General features: G+C 41.5%; 1 protein-coding gene and 1 non-coding gene across 2 annotated transcripts; both read right to left on the bottom strand.

Moving 5' to 3' along the window:
* Positions 1-15,600: 15,600 nt before the first annotated feature.
* Positions 15,601-15,673, bottom strand: trnat-ugu (transfer RNA threonine (anticodon UGU)). The gene has a single exon. It is a non-coding gene; the product is annotated as a tRNA-Thr (tRNA).
* A 771-nt stretch (positions 15,674-16,444) lies between these two features.
* hhipl1 (HHIP-like 1) lies at positions 16,445-24,870 on the bottom strand. The gene is made up of 9 exons (XM_071905385.2): positions 24,441-24,870; positions 23,253-23,899; positions 22,974-23,117; positions 22,400-22,728; positions 20,883-21,009; positions 19,382-19,527; positions 19,119-19,200; positions 18,386-18,468; positions 16,445-17,957 (listed from the first exon to the last, which is right to left on the bottom strand). Exons 1-9 carry the CDS (start codon positions 24,732-24,734, stop codon positions 17,386-17,388), a joined length of 2,424 nt encoding a protein of 807 aa, XP_071761486.1. The 5' UTR covers positions 24,735-24,870; the 3' UTR covers positions 16,445-17,385.
* Positions 24,871-27,257: the final 2,387 nt, after the last annotated feature.

Here is a 27,257-nt window from a genome sequence, read left to right as displayed (position 1 = left end):
AATCCACACTGTAGAGCGATATTTCAGACAAAATACAACAAATTACTACATATATACTTTCATTTTGCAATGCAATGTGTTTGATCTTGAAGTAGACTATTAAAGGGTAACCTTTCGCTTGATCCGGTCTGTGTGTAACCAAGTCTCGCTCAAGTCTCGCGAGAGTTGAGTTGTTGCAGGAAGTTACACACAGACCGGATCAAGCGAAAGGTAAAGAAAAATGTTTCATTTCTCTGTAGGGTCCTTTCCATAATGTTGTCAGACACTTATAATAACAATCTGAGCCTGTCAGTGGCAAAAACAAGCACTTTTAGTGGACATACATTGACGGTGCGATTTGCCCCGTCAGATTACATTGCAGCCCGTTTCGCGGCTGCCGGCTGAAGCGATCTCGCTCAATACAGGACCAATTTCAAAAACTGTTGTCCCCTTTAGTCACTTAGACACAAAAAGATGGGAAAATAGGGTCCAGGTTGAAAAATACCAAAGTTACCCTTTAATGATTATGTAAATTCATATAGGCCTACGTACTGCTTGTTCTGTGGATGTCTTGAGTCAGGAGAGGGCATGTGTGTACAGGTCACTGCAACAACTTGGGTTGCAACAACAAATATGACAGAAGCACTGTGTGAACACTGTTTTAGTTGACTGTGTGTCTTTGGAAGACTGAAACTTCATTATAAAACTAACACAGCTGAGATGTCTCATGTCTTTGTACTCTCATATATCATATTAAACCATGGATTATTGATCAGATAGAGACTTCTTGGCTCCAAGTTGAATTCCTTTGCTACACATATCGACTTACAAAAATAACAAATGTAGCTTCCACTTAAGGCATGAACAGAAGCACCAAAACTAAATACAGTTTTCACTTAAGGCATGAATGGAAGCACCAGAATAAACAATGGAAGAAACTCCGGCACTCTGCTACTCGCTACTTGCTATGCAACACCTGTTTAATACAAAGTAACGTTTCGGTCCAACAGGACATTCCTCAGACGTGGATATTGTCATTCGGGTGTCTGAAATAGATAAAGCCCCGCCCCTCTCTGTGTCCTCAGCTGTGAGGCAATCATGACATCATGTCAAAAGTACAACAAATTATCCCAGTAACTGCATATTATATACCAAACTATATACAGTATGTATACAGGGATCAGATACCATTGTAATGGGACATCGGTCGTACTTGACTTTCATCAATCATTACAAGGGTCTAATCTAGCAACACAGAGAAAGAGACTCCATGCTTGTTACAGCATTACATGCCATGGTATCTCATCATTCAGTCCGTTCGGTGATAGGGTTTGTAATATACGTATATCCAATACACTTCTCTCTGGTTTAAGATCTTTTCAACATCGCCACCTCTATCTGGTGGGTTCACCTTTTCTATACCACAGAACCTGAATGTTGAGATGTCATGTTTACAATCGTTGAAATGAACTGATGATCATTTCTCCCGATAGAGCTCTTATGTTCGCTTATTCTGTGTTTTTAGAGGATGAGAAGTTTTCCCAATGTATGCCAAACCACAAGGACACTTTATCATAACATGAGAAGTAAAGCATGTTATTACATCGTTAATTGGACATTTTTGCCAGTATGAGGATGACAGTATTCACATTTTATCATGTTGTTGCATTGTGCACATCCTCTGCATTTGTAGCAACCTTTACGGAATGGGCGTAAAAGAGTTTGAGCGACGCCCTTCCTTGGTTTGCTGTTGGCATGTGTCATGGAATTTCTTCAATAAACAACTCAGTTGACTGCTGCTGATTATGCTTTTATTTTACATGCTCAGGAGAAAGGTCATCACTCAAGTAGTGAAACGGTCCTTCTGACCGGACATTGGGCCTCATTCACGAAACGTGCGTACGGTCAGATTTGATCGTAAAGCGCTCGTACGAGCGTTTCTACGAACACAGTCCGATTCATCATTTTTGTTCTTACCTGAATTTGTTCGTTGGTACGAACAAAACTCACGTGTGCCTTTAAACATGCGTATGCCTTTGGAAACATGCGGGAAGGCACTTAGAATACCTTATTCTTTATGCAAAATCAATTACAGTAGTGCCAAATCTCACTAACAACAAAATGTTTCAGTGGCCAACATTTGTAAAATAAAAAAAATAAAAAATAAAAAAGACCTAATCGGCTACTGATCATAACCAGCTTGGTCAAAGTGATTAATGATGCTATATAAAGGACCCAAGGGCTTGCTGTCAAACCCGGCAACAATGGCGTATTTGCAGTTATTGGAATACTTGGCTAATCATGCCATGAGGAGAGAGCGCATCTTCAGGGACCGTGCAGACATGTTTGCAGAGAGCGATGAATGGCTGATCATGTGGTTCAGACTACCGAGGCCAATTCTCCTGGATCTCTGCAACACCCTGGAGCCACAGCTGACCAGGAGAACAAACAGGTCCCAGCCTGTCCCGCCACATGTCCAGGTGCTGTCTGCTCTGGGTTTTCTAGCTACCGGGACATTCCAGAGGGAGATAGGTGATCGGGCGGGCATATCACAGCCATCCATCAGCCGCACGCTCCCAAAGGTGTTGGATGGTATCATCCATCTGGCACCACAATATATTAAATTCCCATATTCTGCAGAAGAACAAATTCAAATAAAGAGAAATTTCTTTGAAATTGCTGGTATCCCAAACACCATCGGAGCAATAGATTGCACACACATGCGCATCAAAGCACCATCTCCCATATCCTTTCCGTTTTTAAATCGTAAACTGTTCCACTCCATAAACGTGCAACTGATTTGCGACGCAAGCCTCAACCTGCTGAATGTGGTTTCCCGTTAGCCAGGAGGGATCCACGACTCGTTCGTGCTTCAGAACAGCAGTGTGGGCCTGCGCCTTGACCAGGGTGCTGCTGGAGATGCATGGCTCATTGGTAAGTTGTTTTTCTCACTGACTAAATGGAAATTAAATTTACAGGATCTCATGGCTAACTACTTTATCTCTCACCTACCTGTAGGTGATAGAGGTTATGCCCTGAACACATGGCTAATGACACCCCTGACCAACCCCCAGACCCCTCAGGAGCGGTCATATAACTATCGCCATGCGCGCACTCGCTCCGTCATAGAGCGCACCATAGGCGTGCTGAAAGGCCGCTGGATGTGCTTGGACACGGCAGGTGGAAAGCCCCTGTATAAACCTGACAAAGTATGAAATACAAATAAAATATATAGCCTACACATTCCCGTTTAGGCAAAGACCTGAAAACAGTATGCTATAATATTACCCAATTCATGTTTTGTGCAGTCTGAGATGAAGCTATTCATTCCCATCTACTATAACAGGTGTGTAGGATAACCATGGCCTGCTGTGTCCTGCATAACATCGCTAATAAAGGCGGTGTACCTGTTCCACTTCTGCCACCTCCACTGGACATGCCGCAGGACCCGTCTATTGGAGCTGACAACAGGCCTGCTGTTCAACTTCGCCAACGACTAATTGCTCGTTTTTGAAGTAAGGATGCATAACTGGGCGTATACACGAGGCAATTTCAAACAGATTTTTATTTATTTTTACTTTTAGCATTCAGAGCTGAACTTATGTCCTTCAGCGTGTTTGACATTTCTGCCAGCGTGTTTGACATTTCTGCCAGTGTGGCCGCAATTTGGGCAATAGTTTGCAATATCATTTCTTGATTCTGTAGGACGGCGGCAGACACCACCTCCGCCCGTGGTGGTGCAGTGGTGGTTGAGGGTCTCCTCCGGCTAGCAGTGGCAGAGTCCAGTGGAGCCTGTGACAGAGGCACACCCACAGCGGTCGACGACGATTGTGCCTGACCTGTAATAAATTGTTTCAGAATTATTTGAGGTCTTTGTCAAGATTATCCAAAAATACTGCAAATACTGTTTTCTTATTTTCTAATACTGTTTTATTTTTTAAATAATATTTTTTTTCTAAATACTGTTTTTATTTCTTACTATGCAAAGTTGAGTTGGCTCTGAGACTAAGAATTTCGTTACTGGTAATGATGTACATTGTTATCTAGTACATGACAATAAACTTGAACTTGAACTTGTAATGGGTTGATCACATGAACGCCATACAAATACAATTTATAGTCTTACCATCTGATGAAGATGCGGCCTGGATTTTATCTGTGTCCATTTCCAATTCCGACAGGACACCCGATATTGAGGTCTCTCCAATTATGCTGCTTATCCTCTGATCCATTTCGGATAGCGTTCCAGTGCCCTGACCTCCTCCCGTGGCTGATAAATTGCGCCTACTCATAGTGATCCTTTTTTTACAGTCCAGCTTCATGTCAAACCACTTTTTTTTTACCTCAGCAATGGTGCGTTCTTCTGCAGAAACAGCATTGACCGCATTGGTAATATCCTGCCATGCTTTAGTTTTATCAGTTCCCGTGACGCCACTGCTTAGGCTTTGGAAAATAATTTGTTTTTTCTCATCCACACATGAGAGCAATACTTCGATTTCGCTCTCCGCAAAGTTTCTCTTTTTCGCTCTTCTTTTGGCCATGGTTTACTTGCACACGACCCTTCAGTCTGCACACCTTTTATGGTGTTGAACGGGGCGTTTAATTATGCAAATTGATTGGCACAGGCACGCGCATCCAATTTACGAACGATTGGCATTCATCATTTGATACACCTGTGGTCCGCACAAATCGAGGTTGTCCGCACGTTTCATGAATCCGACGTTGGTCTTTTCTTACGAACAGAAATACGCAAAATATACAAGGAATTTACGAAAAGATTTGTGAATGAGGCCCATTGAGTACCGGTCAGTATTTATACTTTGCTCAGGGTGGAGAGGAAGAGTAGAAACTTACATACAACCAGCCTGCAGTGACACCTACAGGCCTAGTGGCGCACAGCTTATATAGGCCTATACAATTCCTCCACACGTTCACCAACCTATCCCTTAGATTACATCCCCTTCTGTATGGGAGGCTCTCTGAGGTCAGCTGACACTGTAGGATCTGATGACAGTATATGGAAGTATTTCTTTTACAATGGTGTCCAATTTGTGAGCATTTAGACAGGCTACTGGATTCCATAGGATATTGTATTGATTGACCCTTTACCCTACTGATGTCATGATTGCCTCACAGCTGAGGACACAGAGAAGGGTGGGGCTTTAGCTAAGACACCCGAATTACAAGATCCACTTACTAGTCTGAGGAAGGTCCTGTTGTACCGAAACGTTAATTTGTATTAAACAGGTGTTGCATTGCAAGTAGCAGAGTGCCAGAGTTTCTTCCATTGTTTATTCTGGTGCTTCCATTCATGCCTTCAGTGAAAACTGTATTTATTTTTGGTGCTTCTGCTCATGCCTTAAGTGGAAGCTACATTTGTTATTTTTGGAATTCAATATATGTGTGGCAAAGGAATTCAACTTGGAGCTAAGAAGTCTCTATCTGATCAATAATCCATGGTTTAATATGATATAAAGGTCGTCCCAGCGCTCTCAATGACTACAGGCCAGTCGCTCTGACCTCACACGTCATGAAGACCTTTGAGAGACTGGTTCTGCAGCACCTCAGGCCCCTGGTGGTCGGCTCCCTGGACCCCCTGCAGTTCACTTACCAGGCCCACATTGGAGTGGAGGACGGCATCATCTACCTGCTCCACCGGGCTTACTCGCACCTGGAGAGGCCAGGGGGCGCTGTGAATCATGTTCTTTGACTTCTCCAGTGCCTTCAACACCATCCGGCCTCTCCTGCTGGCAGAGATGCAGGTAGACCACAACCTCGTGGACTAGATTACGGACTACCTCACCGGCAGGCCGCAGTACGTCCGGCTGCAGGGCAGCCTGTCAGACGTGGTGGTGGGTAACACCGGCGCACCCCAAGGAACTGTACTGTCACCATTTCTTTTCACCCTCTACACCTCGGACTTCCGCTTCAACTCTGGATCATGCCACCTACAGAAGTTCTCTGATGACTCCTCCATTGTCGGCTGCATCACGGAGGACAATGAGGAGGAATACAGAGAGCTGGTAGAGAGCTTTGTAGGTTGGTGCGACAACAACCACCTCCAGCTCAACATCAGGAAGACCAAAGAGCTGGTGGTGGACTTCAGTGTGTGGTGTCTGGAGTTGGAGGGCGGAAGCGGCCGGCATCTGGCGAGCAGCGGATCCTCAGAGTCCCGTCCCAGGTAAGGTTATTATAGTTTTGCATTTTTCATTAGTTTTTATTTTTATTTCATTGTAACTTTTTGTTTTCAATTTCAGTTTAGTTTTAATTCGTTTTTAAAGCGAGTTTGCTAGTTTAGTTTAGTTTTTATTTTTTGAAAATGCTTAGTTTTAGTTTAGTTTTTATTAGTTTCAGTGTTAGTTTTAGTCTTTTTTTGTAATATGGGGTATTTGTCAGGGGCGAGATTCAAAAAGGTCCAAAAAAATTGAAAAAAAAAAATTGGAAGATAGATTTCATATCCACCCAAAATACTAGGCTTATGTATGAAATAAATTGACAAAGACGAAAACTAAAGACATTTTCTCTATAATTTTAGTTTATTTTAGTTCGTTTTGTAAACACACAATACAGTTTCAGTTAGTTATCGTTTATTTCAGTTAATGAAAATGTTTTTTCACACCTCGTTTTTGTTATTTCGTTAGTTTTCGTTAATAACCTTGGTCCCAGGTCACACAAGCCGTCGCTAGAGAAGAAAATGAAAGTCAGTACGACAAGCCTGAAACGGGTTTAGCCACACTCACACAGATGTTGCAGACATGGAAAGACCGTCCCTTCTAGGCGGTCTAGCAGGCGTAGTCTCCAACAACGGGAAAACAGCAGGGTGGCGGTGGCTGCTCTGCCAGATAGCGAGGCGTGCGTCTGGGCGGTGGCTAGTCGGTGCAGTCCCAGTGTAGCGTGGAGAGCGGGAATCAGACAAAAGGCGCCCCAGCGTTTATGCCCTCGGTAGCCAATCTCGCTGCCGAACCCCCGCCTCTCACCAGCCTTCCGGGTCACAGCACCTGTAACAGAAAGAAAAACACACTACCCTCCCCTAGTGGCACATCCCCCAAGTTCAAGTTCACAAGTCTCCCTCCCACTGCCACTCTTTGGTCAGTCCTAACACAATTAATATACACTCACCGAGCACTTTATTAGGAACACCTTACTTATACTGGGTAGGTATCAGCTTTCAGCTCAATGTCAACCGGCTACCAAAGTACCATCCGCCTCAAGGTTCGCTGTGTTGCATTCTGAGATGCTTTTCTGCTCACCGCAGTTGTAGAGAGTGGTTTATCTGAGTTACTGTCGTCTTTCTGTCAGCTCCAACCAGTCTGGCCAAATCCCAGGAGATCAGCAGTTTCAGAAATACTCAAAGCAGCCCGTCTGGCACCAACAACCATGCCACGGTCAAAGTCACTGAGATCACATTTTTTCCCCATTCTGATGCTTGATGTGAACATTAACTGAAGCTGCTGACCTGTATCTGCATGATCTTATGCATTGCACTGCTGCCACATGATTGGCTGAATGGATAATTGCATGAATAAGCAGGTGTACAGGTGTTCCTAATAAAGTGCTCGGTGAGTGTACAACAAACTGTTAAAACGTACACGGACCAGCCACCTAGCAGCAGCACCACCGGCCAGAGAAGAGGAGCAAAGAATTGCCGAAAATCCAGTAAGGCCTGGATCATTTAGTGGCACTGGCAGATGCCGAGGCATCTGGCAGGCATCACTTCCGCTGGATCTCCCTGGCCGTTGTATGCCATTGTTAGTCTATTCTACGGCTGCACAATAATAAATAAAATAAAGCTAGGCTGCAGCCTATGTACATTTTGAAAAATAAATACATAAAAAAGACTAGCCTAAATGACCAAGCGAGGGAAGCCATTGTTCTGACATATCTGATTGTTCCTTCTTTCCTTGATAGATGAGAGTAACAAGAAGGGATAAAGAGAGCCAATTGGTGTCTGCTTAGGGTGTTTAGCAGAGTATGAAAAAGACCTCCACCAATTTTTAATCTTCATCTTAAAATGCATAGCATGCAAGCATGATGTTGTGGGTATAAAGAATCTTGTTCAAGATTTCCTGTCACTCTTTACTTACTGTAAACTATAGTAAAGCAGAAATGGAGATAAATCTGATATCACAGCATACTTGTATTGAGTGGATTATTTGTTGCAGACAAAACATTGTTTCCCGGAAAGGGTGGTGATTCCCACCATATTTACAACAGTAGTTTCTTTTTCTCTTTTATTCATAACAGCAGATTCTGAACCTGCCAATAGAAAGTGCTTACGTCTATCGTTACCACCTTCATAATGCCACAATAAAACAGAATATGAAAGTGTCAGAGGGAAATATTTTCTCATGCTCATCAGGCAACAACAGAAGTAACTTCAAGTAGGCTATCACTCCAAAGCAGGTAAGATGACCAAACAAATACTTTCTGTTATGATCTTATAAAATGTAGTGAAATGAGCACGAACTCTGAAACGTTCCGTGGACATGAATTATGTGAAAATGATGTTCCTCCAGTGCGAATTGGATTCTGTGACAATAAAACTAATTGGATTTTGTGGCAACAGCTCGAATTGGACACGGCATTTTCAGCTAAAGGTTGGCTAACCTTTCAGGCAACTAAAACAACTTTGGTTAAGATTAGGGAAAGGCTTTGGTCATGGTTAAATAAGAAAAACGTTTTGCTACATTTTTTTGATTTGACTCACAAATTTCCTTCCTAAATGCTGGAAGATGGTCCCCAGTCAGACATGTAAACGCCCATGCGCCACCCATGCGCCACGCCCAAGACACTGCGCTACTTACTTCCTGTTCATAGTCGTGTATCTATGGCGTTTAATTAGTCTCACAACCCGCGCACATAAAAACCAGGCGCGCGCACGTGATACGAGCGCACAGAACAGTATCCGCGAGCGGAAAAGCATCCTCGCGAGGGAGCATTTCTGCTCCGCGTGCACAAATGCGGTCCCGCGAGCACGGGGCTGTGACGAGCACTCACTCTGTTCATTTCACACTCTAAATGTGTGATTCTTTAGTTCAAAGTTATTAGTTAACTATTTGAGTGCTCAAAAGACAGCAGCCCAATAGCAGACCAGCAGCACCAGGGCCCAGTGAATATATGCCTCATTATTTTTTAACTCCTTGTTAGAATCAAGAGTTTTACAATACATTAGTGACAATATGTAGGTATTTGAGTTTTTGCCCCAACATTAAAATTGCATTATTTACTGTTGTTTTCCAACAGTTTCTTCGATCAGTGGTTTATATGATTCTGTTTTAATGAAATCTCCACATAGCATACATTCGTTTCAAGATTGGTTATAAGGTCTGAAATCACTTATTGCAGGTTTAAGGAACTTCATGATTCCAAGAGTTTTTGTATTAAAATTGCTTTAGTATTTTCTGACATTCTTGTAGATCATCCGGCCTCTCACTGCTGATCCCACCATGGATATTGCTGATGTGCTCATTGACAAGATCTTCACCTGGCTGGAGCAACAAAAACACTGTGCAGAGAAACTGAGGAACCTGGCCACTGAGTTAGTGTCACACAGAAAGAATGTTAAAATAAGTCAGACTGTTGGGAGCTCTGCATCTGTAGGTGGTGTAGTCGCAAAGACAGCGGCAGGTTTACTAACCCTCTTTATAGGAGGTGCAGCAGTCCCTCTTCTAGCTGTAACTAGGATCAGTAACTTGGTGTCACTACCAGTCTGGGTTCAGAAAGAAGAGAGACTATCATATCAAGTAGTCCCATGAAAGATGCAGAGAAGATTGCAGAGAAGAGCAAGGATCTTGCAAAGGAAATCCAGAGACTCATGGAGTTACTGGTAAAGGAGTGGGAGAAGGAACAGCAAAAGGCTTGTGCCCGCACTGATGAGGCTCCAGAAGATTATATTCTGAACTGCATTCTAAAGGCAATGGCAGAACGCAGTGGATTGAAGTGGAATGATAACCTCAAATTATTCTACACAATGTCTGATTTGTCCAAAAATATGGTCTCTGGGAAGGATGTACTGTGTACACAACTACTTTTAACATTCGTTATAGAATTGGCCTCAAAAGGAACTCTCAGAGAAGCAGCTAAAAACACAGGGAAATATGTGGTCTATAAAGAGTTCAGGACCGTGATCACAAAAGCATCAACTGAGGCAGTTGGCCTTGTAAGTATCTAGACAACCATGAAAATGGTTAATATCATATCCATACATAAAACAATGCTCTTTGGTTAACCACAAAATACCACAAAATTTAAGAATTATGTTGTTGTTATGATCTAGAATAACATGAGCATCTCTCTCCCCAAACCAGAAAGCAGAAAACGAAGCCACAAAGCTGTGATGTCATCAAGATGTAAAGTATAGAGCTGGTCCATGAAAACTGAAATTGAAATTGAATTAGAAATTCCAGCAGGCGGAGAGTTTTTGTAGTACGGGCTACAAAGTGATTTTTTTTAAAAGTCAGAACCCTCAGCACCTGACCAAGTAATGGCCAATCAACAACTCTATCAAACTCCTACAGGAACAAATGTTATTTGTTGACCCTTTAAATAACTCAGCCAGTCTATGGTCCCACAAAATCAGTCTCCCATTTTCTTATATCTTACATCTCAATAATATCACAGCTTTGATTTCCAACTTTCCTGATTCTGGCCTTGGGGAAGTGTTCATGTTCATAGTTATTGACAGGACTGTCCCAGTCCAAAACATATGAATCCTTAAATTGGTTTTATCATCAAAACTAAAAAGATCTGAAATTGCTAATCCATGATTCTGGATAGAAAATATGATGATTATTGTTTATATAGAATATGTCAGACATAACTGAAGGAGGACATAAGAAAGACATTTTCTGTTTATTTCTTTTCTCTTTTAAGAAAATCTAGATTACTAAATAGATTATTAAGTAAAGAGTGCGTGTAGGTTTATTTGGATATGTATATACGTTGGTATACATCCTTTTTTATATATATATATATACATATATATATATATATATATATATATATATATATATATATATATATATATATATTTGTTTCTCATTCTCTCATTCATTTTCAGGTTGAGGGAGGGGCAAATGGACTGGTGTTTTCAGTTTCAGAACTTACTGTGAACTCTAAAACACTGGTCAGAGAAAATGTGGTGACAGAAGCCAGTCAGACTCTGAGAGATGCAGCGAAATGCATGCATGCAATGGAGACGGAACTGGAGGGAATCCGGTGACCGTTTAATCCTGGACATCTTGTAACATAGAGAAAATAGATGAAGTGTAATGGTTAAAGATATTACCAAAAAAATGTATGCAATGCTATTTTATGACATTATGTAATGTAGTGCTGCTTTACAGTGGCAATTTGCTGCGACTATACAATTCATACTGTAAGTTATACTTAAAACAGTATACTACATACTGTAACACAATTATGCAATACTTAAATAGACTAGAAATACTGTAATGCAGAATAGTATCCAGTAAGCTGCAAAATTGTTACAAATTATGTTGAATTAGTATGCCTAAAGTGTCTATTTTTTATGTCAATTTGTCTTACAGAAAGGAGTTTGAGAAGTTAGCTGAAGTTAATCCCTCCATCGAAAACCTTGAGAAAAACTCAGAGGAAAGGAGGAAGTTAATAGATTTTGTAACGGAGAACTGTGAGGATGAAGCTACCCTGGAATGGCTGAAGGAAAATTCAAAGTCTGAGGCATTTTTCAATCTTGTGAGAATGTTTCATTTTCTGAAAAAACACATTGATGAGGAAGAGAAGAAGGACCACTCCAAGGACATTGACATCATCTTTGTGGCACATGGAGCAATCAAAGACTACATGATCCCAGCCAGCCGTCTCCTGCCTCCGCCCACTATCAAGGACGTGATCCTGTATTCTCCCTGGAACTGTTGATGGTGATGCAGGGTATGGCATTGCAGCAGGATGCATGGAGCCTCACCACAGGAGGTTTTACTGTCGTGGAAAAGGCTGTCCTATGCCCTCTGAACTCCATCAGCCCACCAATTTGCCCAACCGGTGGAACTCTATGAAGAAGGCCGGACACCAAAAGATTCCGAACATTACGCTCAGCCCTCTTGGACCAACATATGGTGCGTGGAAAAGGATTGAGACTCTAAAAAATAAACATGGCCTCCCTGAGAGAAACCGCATTGTTGTCCCGTACATCATCCCAGAAGAGGATCGTTCTCATTCTTCAGAAAATGTCCCGTTCTTCATTGTCACTTTGGCCTTGTCACTTGTGCTCCTTTTCTCCAGGTTCCAAGCCACCGTCCATCTGGCAGCCTGTCTGGGTGACAGATCTAAAGGAAAGAAATTTGATGAGGCTTATTTGAAGGATCAGTATGCCTACACTATTGACCACACCTACATTACATCTTCACCTTCCATGCTCCAAAATGAAGTCTCTAGACTGTATAGAGCTTTTAAAGCTTTGTTTGGTTAGACACCCTCCCTGTGCTGATTGCCGTTTTAACATCAAGACTGTACAAAAATGAACCAGAAAGCATTTAATGCAAAATCTAACTTCATCCCCTAAAGAACAGGTTATTACACTGATCCATGATAACTTAGGTTGGTCCAGAAGAATCTGGATATACCTGTTTAGGAACTGACTGACTGCTGTTTGGAGGAACGGATGGATGGAGGGATATATTTAGGGGTCCAAGCACGTAGTGCTGGAACCCTATTGCATTTGCTGGAATTATTCTGCTTCTTTCTTTCTTTTTTTTTCTCCGCTAAAAGTATCTGCAGCTCAGAAACTGTAAGTCCTACAGCAACGATATTTGGCAGGTGGGCTCCTATGGCCCACCACTACTCAGGCAAGGCAGCAATAGTTTGATAAATTGACAATGTGATTTGTTCAAGATAGTTTGATCAATCTTCATCAAACTAAAGGCAAATGATGTAGAGCCATGTGCAAATTGATTCATGTGGGGCACTAATACAGTTATAATATTATTTCTGGGGCTTTCAATATGGGTTGGACTATCACCTATGACTAATCACTTGTCCCTTTGTTTTGTTTCCCCAGTGTGGCACACCAAGGTGGAAGTTGGCAGAGTGGTTCAGCTCAGGTCTTTGGATCACAGGGTTGTGAGTTTGAGTCCCCTGCTGAACTGTGACCATTTTAAAGTTTCATGAAAAGTAAATCAACACTAAATCACACAGTGCAGAAAACTCAAAGCAGGTGTTTGACATCATCTGTCAACGTCACTAATTGGGGTGTGGCCAGACGTTTCAACCCATAGAGAGCAGTGCAGCAGCAGTTTTCTGGCCCATGTGACTTACTATTGTTTTATTCGTTAATGGAGAGCACTACAATGTTCTATAAAGTGATCAGCACTGTCAATCTGTCAATCAGGCTGCAGTATCACAATACTTCTCCCTCTAGTTAGCTTCTCCTCAGTAAACCTGTATCAGTGGTTTGGCTCAGTAGGTAAAGCATCAGCCTTTTGTGTGGAAGGTTGTGGGTTTAAATCCAGTCTTGTCCTTTCCAGAGGCGTTAGTCGTCAAGAACAAGTAATATAAAGTTTGGCCATTGTGAATAACTTCAACAATGTGGTTGCAATGAACTTGACAGAAGTGGTGTTCAGCTGTAACTAATAGACTGCATGTCCGATCTTCACAACATGTCAGTGTGTGTGTGTGTCTTTCTACCTTCTGTAATGTTTTGTGCAATTAATGCATTCATTCAACATTTAACAACATTACACAAACAGAATGCTGCACGAAAACCATCTACATAATCATAAGGAAAACTCAATAAAACCCAAAGACTGACTTGAACATTGCAGCCTACTGGTGTGATAATGTTTTTGTCAAACTTCTGTCCAGTAAACAATGTTTTCTTTTTTGTGTGTGTTTCAAGTTATGATAGAGTGTTATTGTCTTTTGTTTTACCAGATTTCTCTTTGTCACATATGTTCTTGGGTTTTTGCCTGAATGTTAGAGGCAAATGTTATCATCATTTTCCGGACTTAAATCATCAAATGAGAGGAATGATTATTACAAAAACATTAGTCCGTCCAGTTTTACAAATTTCTTTTGATTCCATCCAGCTGACTTATTATCAAAAGTAATGAATTTGTGTATTTTTGCTCTTGATTGTAAATAATTAATCTTATGTTCATTTGTTGATTATTAATTTGAGTAATGTGGAAATGTTGTGGGATATTTTGGTTTGCACTGATTTCAATACAATCTGTTAATTAAATTGATTTTATTCTTAACACAAGGCTTTTGTACTTTCAATAAATGACTTGATTTTTATTCAGATTACTAAATTAAAGTGATTGTAAAGAAAGAAAAGTTGTAGTAGGCTACCTTAACTCATACTCATATTTATTTTTTTAAGAGAACCTAGAACTGCGTCTTAGCCGGTACAGTACAGCTAGCCCACGCATTTTCTCCAGGAAATGTATTCTCGTTTTGTGATGAAGTGTTGTCATTTACTTCTTTGGTGACCCCACTTTCCCTCAACCTGCCTCGTCTACTTCTACTTCAGTTAGTTTCCTACATTTCCCAGAATGCCTTTCAACAACCCCTAAAGAACAGACGTGAACTTGTTCTGTTTAGCTTTGATTGTGTAGGTACATATGTATGTACGTGACAGGAGTAAAGCTAGCTTGATATTGGATATTCTAGGAATATTCGTTTTCTCACCTTAAATAACTTGTAAAGCAAACAAGCTAAAATATATTAATGAATGTATTTGTGATTAGTGGAAGAGGAAGAAGTGTATTTACAACCACTTATTTCGATATTTGAGAAGATATTTTTCTCCTGCAACCTCCAGATCCTATGGGAAACAAGCTACTGACATTTTAATGTGTTCATACAATAGAAAAATGGTTACTCACATTTTATTTGGATAGTCTAATGTTGACCCAACTTCTATAATGTATCACTAAAAAGTCTATTGAGTTTCAAGTGATACTCATAATTGTGTGAAAAGTAGTCTAGATATTCAGTCTCTAGGATAGGGGTCCTGATTCATACTTAGCAGCTAAGCACATTTTAACACTGGGTGTGGCTGGTGATCCAGGGCTGGTATCAGGCAAATAGCAGAGAATTAGAGTGACATGGAGACCCAGCGACCACACATTGCCAGGCTGCAGTGTGATGAAGCCTGGCTCCAGGTCCGGTGATCTGATGCTTGGCATACCAATGACCCTCCCAACACAGAGGAAAAATCCCTCCAACAAAGACTGACTGGCTGGGATGAAAAGGGTGTCATTATGAAGGTCTGTTTGTCTAGGTATTTACTCCACAAATAGGGGGAACACTTAGAGCAGGACTGGTTTTAGGTCACTTATAGAACCTGATATCTCTTGACTGACATTTTTCAAGACTATTAGAAAAATAAAACAATTTTGTGCATGTTTAAAGAATATTCTTCATATGTAAATGGCGCTGGGTTGTAGGTTTGTATTCTCGTCCATGCAGTTCCGCTGAAGACCACAAGGTGTCAGGATGGGGCCGCCTCGGTATTTACTTGCATGCTAACCTTTTGCATTCGCAGACGACCGGACTGAAAAGGCTACTTTGATAGCACCTTTCAGCCTGTATATGGCAAGCTCGATGTGTGAAAAGACGTTTTCCATGACTAAATACAAAAGGCCCCAGCGAGGATCGAACTCGCGACCCCTGGTTTACAAGACCAGTGCTCTAACCACTGAGCTATGGAGCCGGTCTGCTCGCAGGAAATATTGTCGACATTTACTCTAAGAACTACCAATGGCTAACCGAAATGTTCGGTATTACAAGGGTTGCCTAACGTTTTAATGTCAAGTGCCCCCAAGTAGATACATGAAAAACATGTTTTAATATATTTGTTTTTGAGATATGGGTACAATTACGCTATCTAAACGTTTACTGTGGGGAAAGTGAAACCTCTATCGACAAAACATGTATCTGTTTTCTTCTTCTAGTGCTAACTTCGAGGGAGTGAAAGCAAACTATTTTGCTGGGAAACCCCTCAAGGACCCCCTGATAGACAGTTTGAGAACCAGTGGGTCAAACAAGAAGGAAAGCTGTGCGCTGTTAAGTCGGTGCATACTGCTCTTCACCTAGTTTTGCTAGCCAGTATTCTTTATAACGTGGATAGTCTATAGAAGCAAAATAAGTAAGGTTAAAACCTGGAAATGCTGTGTCAAGCTGTATTACCAACTTCAGCGACTTGTTACCTGGTTAATGTCATGTTAACCATGTAGTCCATGTCATGTTGTTCATTTCATGTTATCTGGTTTCATAGCCAGTGACCATCCCATCAACAAAGGGTCAGTGACACATCTCAGGCTTTTTTTTTCTTCTTTCCATGACAACTAGCATTACACATTTCAAAGTAAATGCAATACATTTATGACATAACCTCAACAAATTTAGAGTTCATGCTAGTTCTACCAGTGGGGAAAATCAGGCGAGACTAGTATTATAAAATTTATTGAAATTGTTGACCAAAATGATTTCCCTAAGATGGACACGATACACATTCATACATTCATTCAGTGGGTATTGAACATTCAACACAATCACAATGAGGAAATGTGACATTCAATTTTATAGACACACAAATGTCTGTTATTTGTTGCTGTAACACAGCACTAAGGCGCCAAAGGCAGTTTTGCGCATACAAAACTTTCATTCAAATTAACGTTAAACATTTCATGTCTGTGATGAAAAAGTAAAATAAAAAATCTCTCGTTTGAACATTTACCTCTGTGAAAGATGTAGAACTAAGTGCAACAGCTGGCAATTAGAAGACATTAAAGAAAAAATCCACCCTTGGATATCCTTACACTGTTAGCTATCATTAATCTGTGATGTTAAGTGCATTCCAGGAGTGAAAGTGTTGTCATTTTTTTTTTGTGTACCCACTTTCCCTCAACCTGCCTTGTCTACTTCTACTTCCATTATGTGATTTTCAATGTTTTCCAGAATACAACCCCCAACAGAGCGAGAGTTTTTCCCTTTTACACAAAACACAACTTGTCTTGTGGCTGCACTGCATTCTGGTCTATTGAGGCTACTGTGGGTGGAGAAATTGGCGTCTCATCCTGTTTTACGATGGATTTCTCCCTGTATGATTGTTGATGTTGGTGCAAAATGGCTTTAGAAAGAAGCCCTCGCTCTTTGATTCTGAGGTACTTACACCAAAACCTGACGTTTACCATTGATGTTTTAGATAGATGAAACATTTCTGCTGTCAAACTCCTTGTAGCTGCACTGGAAATATCTTACGTTTGGCCAAAATACACCATCAAACAACAAAACGAGCCCAGGAATGCAAGGTATATCACCAATAGCTTTTAACAGTGTTGCAGTGTTCTAGGGTGGATTTCTCCTCTTAGACAACAGGTTTAGTCAATGATAATTAGCACTGACTTCATAGTAGTCATACTTTTAGACCTCTATAATATAGTCTGAGTTGCCACAGATCACCCCGGCGTCCTCGTAGTGGGCACAGTTGTGCGTCCCCACGCCGGTGTGTTTGCAGTCCAGCAGGCTGGACTCGGTCCCATCGCACTGGACGTCATCCAGAAGAATCCGCAGATCCCTCCCCTCACCAAACTCTGAGTGCTTGGCTGCCTTCAGGGCATAGCGGAAACCCAGCTGCCGGCAAACCACCGCAGCATTCTTGGTGGTCCATAGGTCGTCGCACACTGTACCCCACTCCCCGTTAGCATAGATCTCCACCCTCCCGCGGTCGCTACGGCCCTGCTCGTCCCCAAGCAGCCTAACCGCTCCGTTCTGGGGTTCGGGGACACTCTCCGTCCTGGGTTTGCCCTTCTTGCGCCGGCCTTTCCGTCTTGAATGCTTGGGCGGTTTGCTGGTGGTGGTTGTGGTTGGGAAGGGGGTGGTCGGGTCCGGTTCTGGCTCCCCCAGGTGGTCAATGAGCTCTTGGAGCCAGTCATGGGACTCCGTAGGATGCGGTTCCGCCTCGTGTTTGTTTGGTAGCTCAACGCCAATTAATGCTGATGGAAGAAGGATGTAAAAACAGAGCTTCTGTATAAACAAATACCTAACAAATGTCCATTTCTATCAATTATTAATACTCAAATAATTTCACATCACTCAATTCTATAGTCCAGACTGACATTCAGCTTTAACACATGGAGAATATACATAATTCCCACATATAAGAGTAGTGAGCTTGTACTTTGGGTTCTTGCGCACAAATTTTGGCCTCATGACTAAATCCAAGCCAAAGATTTGGTTTATGAAAAACTGATTTGTGCTCTTAATTAGTTTCATCAATTTTCTGTGACAAATTCCTATTATCATCCAAGGTATGAATGCCATAGATTGAATTTGTTTTCTTATCCTATTTGTTGACATCATCCTACAGTAGAATAAAAGATACAACTAAAGAACATTTTTGTGGACTGAGAGCCAGACTTACTTTCCTGTGGAATGAACTTGACGAGGTTACTTTTCACCCTGACTGGAAGAGGGTCATAGTGGCATTGTCTTGGTGGAGCGCGTCTGAAAAACAAAATGAAATATCGTTGCTTAACAGATAATACAACAATACTCCCAAAGAAGGAAAAAGCGAAAACAAAAAAAAGATAATCACATCAATTCAGCCAAAACTTTCGGTCTTTTAATATGTGTTGAGCTTCCAGCTCAAGTCACAGAAGTGGTGAAGAATAGTTAGGATCAGCTTGATGGCTGGGAAACAAATTAGGTGACACAACCATCTACCGCTGAGAGAAAGAGAGAGAGAGCCAAGGCCTGTCTGAACCAATGTCAGTGAAGGGACGGATGGGTAGGATGACCGGCCTTTCACACTACTGCCAACACTGCTTCATTTCCCTTCTCTACCAAAACAGAGAAAGGCAGAATGACCTCCACATCCAGGAAAATCGACTGAGAGAGTTATCCCACCAACACTGAGAAAACACAGACCTGAGTTAACATCCAAACCGAGTATGATCATGACTCTGCACATCCCTCGGGCTCTCTGAGAAGAATGACATGCCTATGTTTGTAATTATGAACAGATGTGAGGTAGAGAAGCAGAAACTGTACATGCTGTTTATGCAATACGCAGTTACTGTACATGGCAAATGACACAACTTTGAGTGAAAGTGAATGTGAGAAAAAGGCAATGCAATCATAATGTTAATGCTCACCTTGAGGGATCCACCACTTTATAAACAACTCCTGAGGGTGATGTAGCACTCGGTATTCCAGTCGACATGAAATACAGCTCCCCTGATGGAAAGAAAAACAAAACATGACATCAGGAGGACATTACACAATGTACCATAAACCATTTCCAAGTTACAGTTAGTGCAGAAAAAAACGACTGCAGGTATCAAAAGAGGCAACAGCGCCAGGATACATTCTGAGTGTGAAGTTGGTTTTAGTGTGTGTGTGTGTATTCATACAGTACCGGCTTCATCCTCTGCAAAGGAGATGATGTACTGGTGGTAGTTGTTGATGAGTCCAGGGAAGGCGCAGGTCAGGCCCATCCCCATACAGATCTCATTGTATTTCCAGTGTCCCGTTTGTCTGTCCTCCTGCAGACTCATCAAACGCCTGGAACAGAACAGAAACTTCTACCCTGTGATACTCTTACTCTGTCATATATCATCAATCTGTGATGTTACGTGCATTCCAATAGTTATTTTGTGATGAAGTGTTCTAATTCAGTCATTCTCAACCTTTTTCATATCAAGGACCCCTAATTTAGTCTACATTAGAGCCACGGACCCCCATTTGATGAGATTTTGTCTCTCGGACCCAAATCTGAAAATATGTTTATTGCTGGATATGATTTTGTCCAGAATTCCATGACTATCTGTATTGTAGGTAGAGAGATATCAGCGAAACTATGATCAAAACAGTCATTCTTCTACATTCTCTAATTGTGTTAACTTCTTGTAAATTAAATAATGGTGAAGTTTAACAATTCATAAATTTGCTGGGGACCCCCTGGAACCCCCTCAAGGACCCCTGGTGGTCCCCGGACCCCACGTTGAGAACCACTGTTCTAATTTACTTGCAGTGGACCAACCTGCCTTGTCTACCGCTACTTCAGTGATTTCCTACATTTCCCAGAATGCCTTTCAACAACCTCCAGAGAACATGTATGAACTTGTTGCATTCAGCTGTGGGTTAAATATGTGTGGGTGGAGAGCGTGATAGCATCGTAAGTTTTTCCAGTCAAGAAAAAGGGAAGATGGAGTGGAGTGGAGAGAGAACAATGTCATGGTGTGCCGTGCAGAGTTGCTCAAATTACAAAAAATCTATCAAAGACAGCGTTGTGTTTCACACTTAAGCTGTGATGTAAGATTTCAGTTGTGGTTGCATTGAATTCTGGTCTATTGAGGCTACTGTCAGTGCAGAATTTGGTATCTCTACCTCATGTACGATGGATTTTTCCCTGTATGATTGTTGAACATCTCTTGGTGCAAAATGGTGAGTCTAGAAGGAAGCCCTCGCTCTTTGATTCTGAGGGACTGACACCAAAACCTGACGTTTACCATTTGATGTTTTAGATAGCTGAAACATTTTCTGTGTGGTCTACATTTAGCTAGTTATCCAGGGGAATAAGAAGAATACACCAAACAACAAAATGAACCTAGAAATGCAAGGTACATCGCCAGCAGCTGTTTGTTTTAAGTGTTTAAGTGTGTTAGGATGTATTTTTCCATCCTAAAATACTTCACTGTTGTCTTCAGCTGAGTCACCCACCTGCATGACCACAAAACAGAATTCTGAAACCCTAACCTGCATTTTGGGTTTGGCATCACATCGTTACCATTTTTCAGAATGCTCATACTGCGGTTTCTAAACCCCACTAGAAAAAATTGAACAGCTTGATGCCAGTCTGCTGTACTACTACAACATTGTAAACAAAAAATTTGGCTATTTAACAGATCAAGCCTTACCCGCTCATGAAGTCTCCAAATATGTACATGCCATTCAGATTGGGGTATTCACAGCCTCGGTAGACATAGCCACCAGTGACTGACTTGCCCATCTTGTGGGGGTACGCATAAATAGGCAGGACATCATCTAAGAAAAATCAAAGGATCATTATTGCTGTTATTGAGTTTCTCCCTCTTCTCAATTTCTTTCTGTTAACTCTAAGCCATGATAATAAAGGCTTTTAAAATTAAGTTTGCCGTACAGCTGCATCTAAAACCCCCTCAAGAGTCTTCAGTTTTTGTCTACATTGGTATTCCAGCCCTGGAAATGCCATCATAGTCCACGTTATGTAACATTAAGATTCTTTCTGCCTTTACGGAAGAAATGTCTTGCATGGGGAGGGGGTCAAATGCGAGACAATTCTCTGTTTCGGAAATGACAAAACAGACTCCAGGTCAGTTTTTTCATTTGAACTTGGCAATTTTCACCCAAGTTTATGTTCTAATTCAGCTCTTCATTTCCTAAGAAAATATTCTTGGAAACACAAGAGCGACAACGTCATGATGACAATGATGGATAACTTGGACAGATAGAACTTAAAGTGTCTAGAGAATTATTTGGACGCGCTTTGGAGGATATATCAGTTTCAGTTGACAAGGCAATGGATGAAGTAAGGGCAGATGTAGACATCACCAGCCACTGGAGATGACCCTTTAAATAGAGCATTAGCCAAATGTTGTGGGCTTGGTCCAGCTGAAATATTGCCAAGACATAGGCTACATAGACCCACTGTACACCAAAAAGCTTCTGTGATTAATATTCTTAGATTAACTAAAATTCAATACCTCCTTAAAGAATAGGCTAATTCCTATTATTTTTTGTGTAACATTCAGATGGATCTTTTGCTGTGAGCATTCTGAGAGCCAGATTACAGTGTAGTGCATGGTTTAGTCACCGCTAATGCTAAAAATACAGAGTACTGCAATTAACTAAATCACTCATTCACTATGTTATGGCCATTGATTTACTTTGACTGAGATGGTATACCTAACTGTGTGAGTGTGTGGCATACTGTGGCATTCATTCACTGAACAAGATAATCCACATCGTTCTGACCACCCGATGCACTGCTGCAGGCATAGCATGTTGGTGACATTAGTTGAATGTAAATCTCACTGAAATATGCCTACTGACTGATTTCAAATACCGATCGCAGTTGGAGTAGTTCTGACTATTCGGTGAAACAATGATTTCTTTTTCTGTGTGGCAGCAAAAAACTCTGGAGTAGGTGTATGCAAATGGACTCCAATTATGCCAAGGGCCAAGAGTCAAGAATCTGCAGTTGATTTCAATGAGAGAGAAGGAACTGTTGAGTGAAATCATCTGCTGTAGTGTTTGGTTGGAATGAAAACCTGCAGACTCTTGGCCCTCAATGGTACATGACTGGAAACCACTGGTCTGTGCTCTTGAAGCAGGGTAGGCAGGAATCTTTCTAAACAAATCCTTCATCTGACTTGAGTCACCAGAGGATGCTCACCTAGTGAGCTGTTGGCACACAGCTTCTTATCATAGCAGGAGAAGCCCTCTTTGGCTCTCCAGCCGTAGTTCCTGCCTTTCTCTATGATGTCGATCTCCTCGAACTTGTTCTGGCCCACATCCCCGCAGAAGATTCGTCCTTTGCCCTCCTTGGTCACAGCATGGCCCCGGTCCACCGAGCACCTCCACATGTTGCGGACGCCGTAAGCGTAAACCTCGGGTCGCGCCCCCCGCTCGTGTATGAAGGGGTTGTCTGGGGGAATTCTGTACAGTGGGCCTCTCTCGTTGTCATCCACGTCAATGCGGAGGACTTTGCCCAATAGAGCTGACCTATAGTAGAGGCAGCAATATGAAAAAATGTATGTATCAACTCACTAATGTCTATCTCAAACGTACCATAACAAATATTGTTCCTGAAGCTAATCTTCACAAAGGAAAACTAAGTTCGTATTATAAGAAAACAACTCATCCACCTCCCTCAAGTTTCCTTGTGTTATACTATACTATAATACTATAATAGAATCCTTGTTACTTCAAATCAATTAGTTTAAAAAGTGTTTCAATTACAAACTTACCTGTTCTGGGCGTTGCCATATTTCCCAAATGGATCTCCTGCCATTCCACCATCCCCTGTGAAAATGTACAAGTAGCCATCATCTGCAAACAGCAGCTGCCCTCCATTGTGGTTAGATGCAGGTTCATCGATCTCCAGAATTACCCTGGAGAGAAAGTGAACATCACAAATAAAGGAATAGGAAATGTGAAAGAACAAATGTGCCAGGTTATTTCAGAACACAAACCCACTATGTGTGCTGTTTGCTAGAGTGAACCTGGATCTTGGAGTCCATACCTACCGCTCAGAGCCATGATCCACCACATTCATGTCGCCGGCTGACACATGGAATTCACTGATCCTGATCCTCTCGTCAAAACCCACCTCTACCGAGTAATACACGTACAGTTTCCCATTGTACTTGTATTTGGGGTGAAAGGTCAGCCCCAGAAAGCCTCTCTCGTCCCCTTCCCAAGCTGACGTTAACACCGCCTTGGTGATGTTCAAAAATGGTCTCTCGAGTTTGGACCGATCGGGAAGGTAGGTCCACACCAAGCCCACCTGTTCCGCCAGAAAGAACCTATGTGTGCCGTCGTTAGCGTGCACCATGGCTAGCGGGTTGCGCAGTCCGTTGGCCACTTCTTCCAGGCACAGCTGCAGACAGCCCTCCGAGTCCGACTGAACCCGGCCCAGGTTCTGGGAGAGCTGCTGGTTGCTGAGGAGGTGCGGGTAGCAGTAGTCCACGTCGTCCAGCTCCAGGTACTGGCAGGTGCGGGCCTGGTCTGCTTTGACTTTGGCTAGATGCGGGTCATCAGACAGGTAAGCGATAGTGGAGCTGCACTTCTTCCAGAACTGGGCGCAGTAGTCGGGACAAAGGCCAGGGATGGTCCGGACCGGGGTGCTGGGGTCCTCCGCGTCGAAGAGGTGAGCTGCAAAGGGAGAGCATTCCTGGACAGATGGAGAAGAGAAGGGAGGAGAGGAGGGGAGGCAATACAAAGGAAGAAGACATTTGATACTGTGAGATTATGATGACATGAGATTATGCCTGATAAAGGAAATGTACACTGAATGTAGTTCTATTAGGGACATCTTCATGTTATTGAGTTGTAAAGCCCTTTTGCACAATCCACATCTCAGTTGTCTAAAATTGTAAAAATCCTTCTGTAACGCCTCTTTATCTCCATCTCCTCCTTTGTGATTGGTTCAGATTTAATAGAGGAAATCAACAAGGGACAATGGCTTCATGAAAAGAGTAAGTGTCCGTTATATTTTGTAGCCTACATTCAGTGTAAGACCATAGTTTGTTCAGCTGTTTTAGTGTTGCTAAGAGTGTTTTTACACATGGCAGAACGCAGTCAGCTGTTTCTGGTTTGGAACAGTCAGTGTCTTTGCAATTTCGACAACCTTGACAAACTCTTGTAAAGATTAGCGCGTGATGGAGACGTTTTGGACTAACAAAGCCAAGCGACCTTTGCCCATGCATGCCTACCTGGCAGAGCAGCTCCTGGACGGACCCGGCGCAGTTGGCATAGCCGTAATAATCAAAATTGTCCATAATCTTGTAGTATTTTGCCATCAACTCTTGGTCTTTGCCGAAGTCACAGCAGCCAAACTCCTTGTACATTACGCAAAACTCGAGCTCCTGTTGCGGTCGAAAGGGGGGTTTAAAATCCAAACACTGCGGGTGTAACATTACAGGTGCGACCCATAAAGCTAATAAATATAAGATGACAAACGGCGAGAGCCACACACGACCCGGGACCTTGCCATAATACCGCCGCATTATGGCGTGCTTTGGAAATCATGGAACAGAAGTTGTGCAGAAACGGCTTCCTGTGTGCACTTTGCTCTGATTCTAATCATCCGCTTTATTTGCTCCTCTGACGTGGTGAACTGCCGTCTGTCCTCTGTCAACCCGGTCTGTCTGTCTGTTGTCAAACTGGAGCGTCGGCAGCCGTACGGTCGGTCTGGACCACAGGCTGAGCTCATCTGCTGTCCCAGTACATCTGCATACAAAATGGGAGAAAGCTGTTCAACAGCCACGGGAATAGGGGGAACGGTCAGTTGTGGCTGTGTTCAAATAGGAGACCCGCTGGTATAAATATGACGATAATAACATCATTATTAACATAACAAAAACAACAACAACTATAATAACATCATCACCAACAACAAATTCTACTACTAGACCTACTACTAGGCTACTATTGGGCCTAGTGTTGCTGCTGCTACTACTAGTACTTCTACTACTACTATTATTATAATAAAAACAATAACAACAACAATAATAATAATAAAAACAACAACAACAACATAATAATCATAATCATAATAATAATAATATATCATCATCATTATCATCATCATCATCATCATCATCAACAACAGTAGCAACAACATCAATACCACTACTGCTACTGCTATTACTACTACTGCTACTACTAATAATAATAATCATAATCATAATGTATCATCATCATCATCAACAACAACATCACCAACAACAACAGCAACAACAACATCAATACCACTACTACTGCTATTACTGCACTAGGCTGCTACTACTGCTACTACTACATAGGCCTACTACTAGCTACTACTAATACTAATAATAGCCTAATAATAATGTCATCATCATCATTATCATCAACTCCTTCATTAAACCCAGTGTCTCATATTTCTGTGCTTTCATAGTAGGTCCTGTCTTCAACAAATATCCGATGATGGATTTTAAGCACAGCGCCACTGTAGGACTGTGGGTTGTTTTATGTTTAAGCTATTGGGTTATTCTATTATTGTAGTAACTTGTGTAAAATTGACTTCTTTTGCTATTTGCTATCATGTATGTCCTGTTCCCCAGCAGATGGCGACCTCACCCAGTCCGACGGATCACTTGAGTCCCTGTCCGGATCAGAGAAGACCCTATTATTATGAAGCTTCCTACAGAAGGAAGAGGCATTTACTCATTAGTAGGCTTAAAAACAAACTTTGAACACCAGTTTCATGTTTTTCAAAGTCTTGCACAGTGGAGGTATTGTTCAAATTCAGGTCAGGGAAAGGGGGAAACTGAATGCATTTAAAACTGCAATTCATTTGAATCCATTTAGTCTAATTAAGCAGGACACTTAGCCCTAGTCTATAGAATTGGAGGGAGAGTACATTAATAGGCTTGTGCTTGTTGAAGTAGATCTGTACTTACACTCTATTTTTACTCCATTTCATCTCATCTTTACCTCAATACATTTTCAGAAAAAGTTCATGAAGTTACAAGTTATTTTGATGATGAAGGTTTTGCATATAAGACGTGAAAGGTTTATAAAAATTACGAGTGTCATAAAATGTCTGTACTTCTTGTAATAATGATTGTTTCTAAAGAGGTCCAGGACCGGCTCTTTTACAAAACAGGGTTTCAAGTGATACATAGTGTATAATGGTGCATGCATTTCCTGATGAAAGAATATTTTATGGACATACATTTAAGGCTAAAAATGTATTTGATGACTTAAACAGAGAAAAACATACCAGAAAATGGAATGTCTAATATCAAACAGAAGCCAATTTCAAGCCATTGTACCATGAAGAGTTCTTTAAATCACCATTTAAATTTTTTTTTTGCTTTTAAGTAACCTATCTTAAAAGGTTCTTCATTCAACCAAAAATGGTTCTTCTATGGCAGCACTCTGATGAACCATTTTGGTTCTATCTGTTTTTTTTGTTAAGAGTGTATCATTCTTATATACATCTGAATTGGGTTTCTATATGGATGTGCACCCTGGATTATGACACAAGGGATTGTTATAATGTTAATATGTGCAACACTGTGGATTTTAGACCAATATAAAATGTAACTTTCTTATATGTATGCTGAAAGGCTGAAAAGTTACAAAAGGGGCATGGAGTTGAATAAAAAAAAATAACAATCACTTTCATTTATTTTGTTTATTTAATTTATTCAAACATTCATTCTTGTACAAACTTCAAAGTGTGTGCCTTATTTCAGCAAATGTTCTTAGTGTTACATACATCCCCACCTAGTGTTACAACTCACCCCAGTTGCAGGGTAGGTTATGAAACTCTGTATTTAACATCACCTCACATAGTCTGTGAATGTGATTGCTATTTGTAGTGGGCTAGACAAATAGAGGTAACAAAGTTGAAGAGATCTGAGCATGAACAGCCACTGAATTATAGATGCTGAATCCAAGTGTTACAACCATCCCCGGTCTCCCCTGATATCTTGTAGAAGTCTATCCCATTTTAGTGGCAATTATTCCTAGATTCTGGAATAGGCCTATGTTTTGTTTGA

Source organism: Centroberyx gerrardi, chromosome 17, assembly GCF_048128805.1.
Source record: "Centroberyx gerrardi isolate f3 chromosome 17, fCenGer3.hap1.cur.20231027, whole genome shotgun sequence".
Taxonomy (NCBI): domain Eukaryota; kingdom Metazoa; phylum Chordata; class Actinopteri; order Beryciformes; family Berycidae; genus Centroberyx; species Centroberyx gerrardi.
This window is presented reverse-complemented; position numbering and strand designations above follow the sequence as displayed.

Coding starts and splice junctions, on each gene's coding strand:
- hhipl1 (XM_071905385.2), bottom strand. CDS start 24,734: ATGCGGCGGTATTATGGCAAGGTCCCGGGTCGTGTGTGGCTCTCGCCG. Junction 23,118..23,252: donor GTGGATCATGGCTCTGAGCG/GTAGGTATGGAC, acceptor CTTTCTCTCCAG/GGTAATTCTGGAGATCGATG. Junction 19,201..19,381: donor CTTTGCAGAGGATGAAGCCG/GTACTGTATGAA, acceptor TCTTTCCATCAG/GGGAGCTGTATTTCATGTCG.